The sequence below is a fragment of the Helobdella robusta genome (assembly GCF_000326865.2).
Source record: "Helobdella robusta unplaced genomic scaffold HELROscaffold_8, whole genome shotgun sequence".
NCBI classification, from domain to species: domain Eukaryota; kingdom Metazoa; phylum Annelida; class Clitellata; order Rhynchobdellida; family Glossiphoniidae; genus Helobdella; species Helobdella robusta.
In genome coordinates, this window is record NW_008705459.1 from 2,207,013 (window position 1) to 2,215,884 (window position 8,872).

Below are 8,872 nucleotides of genomic sequence, written 5' to 3' on the forward strand. Positions count from 1 at the left end.
ATATATATATATATATATATATATATATATATATATATATATATATATATATATATATATATATATATATATATATATATATATATATATATATATATATATATATATATATATATATATATATATATATATATATATATATATATATATATATATATATATATATATATATATATTAATATATATATATACACACACACACACAAATTGACTCAACTAAATATAAATCATAAGATGTCAAATTGTAAAGTGTATAAAAATCACGCACAAAACAATTAATTGAAATTTTTTAAATGCTTCTTAGCAAATTTTTTAAATTATTAAATAAGTTAATATTTAAAAGTTAATCTAAGAACCGGTGCCAAAAGCTTGTGACCATTCTTTTCATTTAGAAATAAATGTAACATTTCTATCGAGAAGAAAACAAACTACACCAAAATGGCGACGGTGTTTTTCGGTTGTTGTTCTCCGAAAGATCCAAACCGCCGAAAACCCTACATCCGCAGTCAACAAATTGACAAACAACTTTCTAAAGATAGAAGCAAGTTGCGCCGGACGATAAAATTACTTCTGCTGGGATCTGGCGAGAGTGGCAAAAGTACGTTCATCAAACAGATGAGAATTATCAACGGCAAAGAATTCCAACCCGACGAATTAAAAGTCTACAAAACGACCATCTACGAAAACATCGTGAAGGGTATGAAGGTCCTGATTGACGCCAGGGCGAAACTGCAACTAACTTTCCAACAGCCGGCCAGTCACACTCATGCACAGTTCGTGTTCAGTTATGACAACAATATCAAACTGGAGGAACCTGTCTTCACTCAGTATGTCACATCCCTAATTGAACTCTGGGAGGATGGTGGTATTCAAGAGGCATTCAGTCGCAGGAAGGAGTTCCATCTTGTTGGTTTTGTTTCTTCTAATTTATTTCCTGCCGACGGTTTACTTTTTATTAATTTTTTTTCCAAATTCAATTTAATTTAATAAACAATACATTCTAATTATTGTCTTCATTGTTAAATTATTATATTATAAAACATTAGCTAGCTAAAGGGTTATTTAAATTTTTTTAACTAATATGAAATAATAGTGATCAATGGAAAATTAGAGTAGATTTTGATAAAAAAAAGTTATGTTATACATAATGTGTGTGCACTTCGTTAAGTCTTTGTAGCATGAAGGTTTAAATGCAGGGTGGTATGTAAGAGGTTCTGCATGTGTCAGAAAAAAGGTAAGCAAGGTCTGGTTAGGTTTGGTGTGGTCATGTTCTTCTGTTAAGGTAATAAATGTTTGCAAAATTATTTCTTAGTTGATTTAGATTTAGTTGATGTCATATGATTAATAATTTCATTGACTTTGCTTTTTGTGTCAGATAAGATTTATGTATGGTTTTTCTCATATGGTTATTAATTCTCTCTACTTTTGTGTTAAAAATCTTTGAATTGAATTCAAATAATTAATTTTTTTATTATTTTTAAACCTTAAATATCTTAAGAAACCACAAATTTTGTTTTAGTGAAAATACAATCTTAATTAATATAGTGATAAAAATGTAAATTGCTTCTCCATTTTTTTGTTCAAGATTTTTAAAAATATGTTTGCATGTCTGTGCTGTTTTGTGTTTGTATGTTTGTTTTTTATTTTTTGCATAAATATATTTGTTATACATAAATGTTTTAGAAATTTGGGATTGTAATAAAATCAGATATGGTAATGATTTGTATGATGATCAAGCACTTATAATATATGATCAACTACTCAATTTATTTTCTGAAGGGAGACTCATTAAAATACTTCATGGAAAATATAGAACGAATCAGCTCAATGGTTAGCTCTTTTTTATGTGCTGTCGTTGTTGTATGTTTGTATTTTGTAGTTCATTGTTGCATGTTGTCATATGGTGTTTAAATTCTACTGTGTATTGTAGCTTTTGATAGGTGTTATAATGTTCAACAGTTTATGATGCTTATCATTTTTTGCTGTCGCTTTAACAGCTACTTAGTTCAAATGGTGTCTTCTCAAAACTCTTTCATTAATATAATGTTGTGCTCACTTTTAAATCAAAATGTAATTGTGGATGTGTTTGTTGCACGGTGTGGTTGACAGGTTTTGGTGTTTATTGGGCAAAATTCAACACATACCCAGGTCTGAATTTGTAGTCTTTTGGAATGTTTTTAAAAAGTTTTAATTTATTGTTGATTTTGTTTAATAGAGTAATGAAATGTAATGTTTTAATTGATGTTGTTTATTGCATCATTGTGTCATTTCAATGTTGTTTTCAGTGTATGCAGTTAATGTTACTTTGTGTCTTTGTTATATTGTTGTGTCTTATGCAGTTATGCTCTGTGTTCAAATGTCTCCTGCTTCAAACTTCATTGTTTTCCTTATCAAATTTAAAAAAAATTGTTTTTGTATAAATTCAATTTATTATTGAGTGATATTTTATTTTGTTGAGTGTGTTATTGCCTTCATTTTATTCATCTGTTCAATTTGTGATTCACAAACATAATTAGTACAGACTGAAGTTCTTTGAATGTTATAATTTGTCATAAATGATATGCTGATTTTGCTACATAATGTACAAGATGATTTTAACAGTTTATTTATCTTTATATTTTTTCCCATGCTATCTCTCTTAGATGCATATGCACACTTGTACACTGTACATTGGTGGCCATTAAATACTGGGGCATCCAAAAGCTATGAATCAGCTTCAGTGGCATCAAGCATATTCTTCAATTCATCATTCTCATTTTAGCCACAAAAAATTTTACATTAAAGATTCATTGCTTAGGAAAGCCTGGCAATAAATTAAAGAATGCCAGCTTGTATATATATTCTTAGCATGAATCAGAATGAACCTACTGCAGTTTGTTGCTGAAAAAATTGGTCAACATATTATTTTTAAATTTGTGATATTTATAACAATGGGTAATTATCATAAAATGAATGTAATTATTAAATTTAATAACTTTCCACCACCACCAACACTGCAGAGCTATGTGCCATCCAACCAGGACATCCTACATGCTCGAAAACCCACGAAAAGCATATCCGAGTACGAGTTCATCATCAAAGGTCCTTTTAATTATGCCTAAATTTGCACGTCATGTATACTTTACATCCATGTGTTTATTTATTTTCTGTTTCACAATGGATAGTTGAGCTCTAATGGTTCTCATGTATTAGAGTTGGGAGACTTGTGGCTCGCCTGTTCATTGTATGCGTTTCTCAAGCATCATACGCTTTTCACTTTTACTCACAAGAACCGTATTCTCTACATTTATTTACACCCAATCTTAAACATCTAAATGGACATCAAGGTTTCAGAAGTATCTGCACAATTTTTTTTGGATTTCTTGCCACTTTATCAGCATTTTCTTGTTCATACACACTTGAAAAACTTGACTGCTAAATTGTTATCAGAGTTTTTGTGGAGGAATATTTCTACTTGAATATAAATATAAATAATACTATGAACAATGCTGAGTACTCAATGATTGTTCTTACACTTCAATGAGATTAATGGTATTTATGGCAAAGGTTTGATTTCACATTTTAATCTCACAAATAGATGTGATTATTTATGAATCTGAAATTCCTTGTGAAAATGAAGTTTTTGACATAATTTGAAAGTTAATTTAAAAAGTCAATTTTTATAATTTAGAGAAACAAACTTCTAAATGTACATCAGTGTCTCAGAGTGAACTCAGCAAAAAAGTTTGCCTACCTTTGATCTATAATGCCATCTATAATGCCCACCTCTGATCTATAGTGCCCAAATCCGATCAACAGTCTCTTTTTCTATTTGTTTGTCGTTTGAATTGTTTCATTTTCATGTCTGTATATACTGCATATGTGTTCATCACAGTCTGATCTTCCGTTTATTCGTCCGCTGCACCCTTTGTTTGTTCTTCATTTTGCTCATGCATCAGTTTCTCCACCCATTCAAACAATCCATCTAGTTATCTTCATTTTATTTTTATGACAAAGTATAGCTTGAATATTTCGTTCATTTTCAACGCTGCATTTTAACTTGATACTGTCAACCATTCCACAGAACGTTTTAGCATAAAATTATGTTATTACATCATAATTCCAAAACATTCGCGCACAAATGTAGCATGCACATTATGAATTTGTTGAAGGGAGTTACACATACATTCAAAGGTACACTCATGCATAAAATCACATTCGTTATACATATGCACACAGTCACACACTTCTTTATATATATATATTTGGTCTATTACCAACATGTATATATATATATATATAAATATATGTATATATATGTATATATATGTATATTTATATATATATACGAAAATGAAGGCATCCCATTTCTATTCGTCGATGTCGGGGGCCAACGTTCACAGCGACCCAAATGGTACCAATGTTTTGAAGCAGTGACGTGCATTCTCTTCCTCGCCTCATCCAGTGAATACGATCAAACACTCCTTGAAGATCGACGAGCAAATCGGTTGGTTGAGTCGTGCGACATTTTTGACGCCATCGTCAACAACAAGACATTCGCTAACGTCAGCATCATCCTCTTCTTAAATAAAACTGATCTACTGAAGGAGAAAATTCTTACATCAGATATTCGGTTGGTGCGCTTTCGTTATATGTTGAGTGTATGTATGTCTCTTTCGTTGACTTTTTTTCTGCAGTGTTGGTTTCAACATTTTGTTTTATTGATTTTTCATTTTTACATTACTTTAATGCTGGATCAGTTTGTTCGTGATCCATTAGTTGCTCCATGAATTTTCATGTAAAATGATGAATATGAATTTTCAGCATAACTTATGAACTACGTGTTCGTAATACATAATGGAAATAACTTACCAAATAAAAATTAATAATTCAACATTTGTATGATATGGCAGTTTGTTTTGAGGTCAAGATCATGTGATATTAGCCTGAGATATGGCCTGCTTGCTATTAACTGGATAAAAATGTTCATTTAACAACACCAACAATCTTTCAATTATTGTCAACATCCCATGATGATTATTATTGTTTTATCTCATTGGACTCTCTTGTTTTCTCTCTTTCTTCTCTTCTCTCTCTCTTCCCGTCCTCTCTCTCTCTCTTTCTCTCTCTCTCTCTCTCTCTCTCTTTCTCTCTCTTTCTCTCTCTCTCTCTTCCTTTCTCTTCTTTTTGATTATAAGACTCTTTTTTTTTATTATAAGATGGCCGTTGCAATAATGTTATAATCAATTGGGTGATAGTTGTTGTATTTCATCTTTTTACAATATTAAATCGGTTTAGAAATGTTTTTAAATATTTTTTCGTCATTTACGTTTAGCTTTTCATATTTTATTGCGTTTTGTTTAGCTAGGATTTACCTGAAGTTTATTTTTATTTAGTTTCAGTTTCAGTTCCAGAAGTTTCAAAAACAATATTAATTTTTTTTTTTTAAAGATCATAAATGCTTGTTAAAAAAAGAAAACTAATACTTTTTTTGTTAATAAAAAGGATTTTATTTCAGCCACTTCAAAATTTAGGTGTGTAATTTTTTGTAGGCAGTCTTTCTTCATAAAATTATTTCAATTGCATGCAAATTTTTCCAAGTGTGATCGTGTAGCTACGTTTTTTTTTCTTCTTTAATCTTATTTCTTAATATGAGATTGAAACAAATCAAGAAATAACCTTTGGCACATTCTTTAGTAATATATACATTAATGTTAGATCTCTTCTATGTACATGCAAATACATTCTTTTCGTATTATATAAGAATGTATTTACATGATATATAGAGCAGATGAAACACTACCACAAATAAAAATTTTAAATTTTAAAAATGCTATATACTCAAGAAGTGTTATATAATTGCTACATACTCAAGAAGTGTTATATAATTTAATTATTTTAAAAATTTTGATTGTCAAAATTATACCTACACTATTTAATTAATTAGTTAATTAATTAATCAAATTAATTAATCAAGTATTGCAACTATTTTGATATCTTGAAAATGATACAAAACATCTCATCACACTACCATGCTACGACCACATCACTTAACATAACCACTTCAAATCACCACAATTCTACATATGGTCACATCCTATATGAACACTGCACCACGTGACAATACTACATCACGTGACCACTCCACACCACGTGACCACACCACATCACCTGACCACACTACACCAAATAGCTTCACCAAATGACGTCACCATATTTACCATATTTCCACACCACATCACTCCACATCACGTCACCAAATGAACTCACTACATCACCCGATCACACCACATCACGTGACTACACCACCCTACAGACAGTACTTTCCCGAACAGTTCCCGAGTTCGTCTGACAGCAAGTGCCTGGAAGATGTACAAAAGTTTGAAGTACAGCTGTTTGACGCTCGCTGGAAAGATCGAACCCTGCCACTCTTCCACCACTTCACAACCGCCGTCGACACTGAGAACATCAAGTTCGTCTTCTCCGCCACCAGGGAGACCATCCTACAAAATAATATCAAGACATTGATGCTTCAGTGATATGCCTGTGTGTGCTTGTGTGTGTGTGTGTGCCTGTGTGTGTGCGTGTTTATTTGTGTGTGTGTATGTGTGTGTGTGTGCGTGTCTGTGTGTGTGTGTGTGTGGATGCGCTTCTGTGTGGCAGCTTCAATTGTTTAACTCGTTTTTGTTGCTAGTTTATTAGTTGTAAATTTCATATTTTATCACAACAATTACGTTTTTTTCCTTCATTTTTTGTCTTGTTTTGTTTGTTATAAATTTCAAATTTGTGAACTGTAATTTAAATGTATACAGTTTTAACTTGTCTAATCATTTAATTAATTGATTACTTAAACCATTAATTAACTAATTAATTAAATTAATTAATTGCTTTTTTGTTTATTTTTCTTTTTGTGTTTTATTTTGTTACTCAATTATAAAAAAGTTGATTTTCATTTATATGTACACCTGGCTATTTTATATAGTTTATTGAATATATATATATATATAAATATATATATATATATATATATATATATATATATATATATATATATATATTATATGTATATGTGCGTGTGTATGTATGTGTGAGTATATTTTTACATTTACTTTTTTTATTCCTGTTTTGAAGTTAATTTGAAATGTTAACAGTGTTGAAAATATTTACTGAATGTTTAATAATAATGCTGATAGTATTATTATTATTGTCATTATTATTATTGTTATTATTATTGTCATTAACTTTAATTAATTACTTATTTGATTATTTAATTATATTGAATTCTAGTAAGAATATACAGATAGACTTATTTATTATTATTGTTATTTATCCATAATATTCAATCAAATTGTCAAAAATTATTTCATTACACTTTATTTAAATGTATCATATTTTATTGTAATTGAATTGTATTGTGTAATTGAATTTCAATGTGTTGTATTGTATTGTATTGTATTGTATTGTATCGTATCAAATTGTATTAATTCGTTTTGTTTTTTAAGAATAGTATTATTTTTTTTATATATTTTTTTTAATTATTCATAATGGTTATTATGACCAAATGTGAAAATTCATGATGAGATTGGATCTATAATGGTGACTGTAATGTTGGGACTGGTTATGGTGAGGCTTATGTTAATTATCATGATGAAGATTACTCTGATGTGTATGTGTGTTTGTTTGTTGAATTGTCTATAAGTTTAATGCTTGTTTTCTTCAGTGTGTTGGAGTCAGATAAAAAATATCCGACTCAAGCCCTTCGAAATAATCCGATTCGGATTGCGAATTTCAGAAAATTTTAAACTTTTTACATCATAATTTCATCTTATTATCACTACTAATTAAAAAATACTTTAAAAGAAATTTAAAATCAGTCAGTGTAAATGTTTCTCTTAGTTAAGTTACTTTATTTATTTTCATGCTTCACAACGTAGTGAAAGAAAGCTATGTAATTTCATCCACATTATTAGCACATATTTTCAGTATTAAAGATGATCACTGCATATATTTATTCTCTAAAAAAACACAATCTTTTCAAAAAAAGTTCAGAAAAAATAATTTTTTTCAATAAAACATTTTTCGGAGTCGGATAAAAAAATCCGACTCCGGTTCCTTAAGAAAATCCGACTTCCGGCCAAAATCTCCGACCGACTCTACTGCGTCACTCCGCTTTATCTAGTGTTATAGTGCATTTGTTACAGTGTTGTTGTGTTTTGTTGTTGTTATGTTGTGTTGTTGTTGTTATGTTGTGTTTTGTTGTTGTTATGTTGTATCTGATGTCTTGAGGTTATTTTCATGATTTTTTATAAAATCTGTTTTGGAACGTTGAACCGGTGACGATGGTCATATGATGATGATGGTGATGATGACGATGATGATGATTATTGTTTGTCATGATGATGATGATTATAATGATGATAGTGGTGATAATATTGTTTGTCATGATGATGGTGATGATGACGATGCTGATGACATCTGAGAAATATTTTAATAAAGAGAGACTTTTGGTGAATGAATACAATAATGAAATGATGAGGATGTAGTTGTTGATAGTGATGACGATGTCAAGGATGATGATGATGATGTGAAAGGTCATGATGACGATGATGATGATGATGATGAGAAAGGTCATGATGATGATGATGATATCAACTTTCCCGCCGACGATTCCCACCCACCAGCATAATTATTTGTGTAGAAGAAATTAGTTCGTTGTTCTATCTGAAAGGTTCTCTAGATTTCATCAAGTGATTATTATTTGTATTGTTAAAATCCATGTAAACACACACACACAAATATATATATATATATATATCTATGTGTGTTTGTGCATGTGTGTGTGTGTTGTGGATGTGTTATTTTCTGTTTTATTCTGATTGATCCATCCCCACTG

At 29.9% G+C, this 8,872-nt stretch overlaps 1 protein-coding gene across 1 annotated transcript; it reads left to right on the top strand.

Annotated features, from left to right (window-relative positions):
• Positions 1–423: 423 nt before the first annotated feature.
• HELRODRAFT_96238 (hypothetical protein) lies at positions 424–7,839 on the top strand. The gene is made up of 6 exons (XM_009032093.1): positions 424–906; positions 1,780–1,830; positions 3,000–3,081; positions 4,339–4,612; positions 6,296–6,969; positions 7,026–7,839. Exons 1-5 carry the CDS (start codon positions 439–441, stop codon positions 6,516–6,518), a joined length of 1,098 nt encoding a protein of 365 aa, XP_009030341.1. The 5' UTR covers positions 424–438; the 3' UTR covers positions 6,519–6,969; positions 7,026–7,839.
• The last annotated feature ends 1,033 nt before the right edge of the window (positions 7,840–8,872 follow it).

Bases quoted from the DNA above. Each gene is read 5' to 3' on its own strand.
- HELRODRAFT_96238 (XM_009032093.1), top strand. From the start codon at position 439: ATGGCGACGGTGTTTTTCGGTTGTTGTTCTCCGAAAGATCCAAACCGC. The intron at 907-1,779 runs GTTGGTTTTGTT...TATTTTCTGAAG, and splicing joins GCAGGAAGGAGTTCCATCTT to GGAGACTCATTAAAATACTT. The intron at 4,613-6,295 runs GTTGGTGCGCTT...ACCACCCTACAG, and splicing joins ATTCTTACATCAGATATTCG to ACAGTACTTTCCCGAACAGT.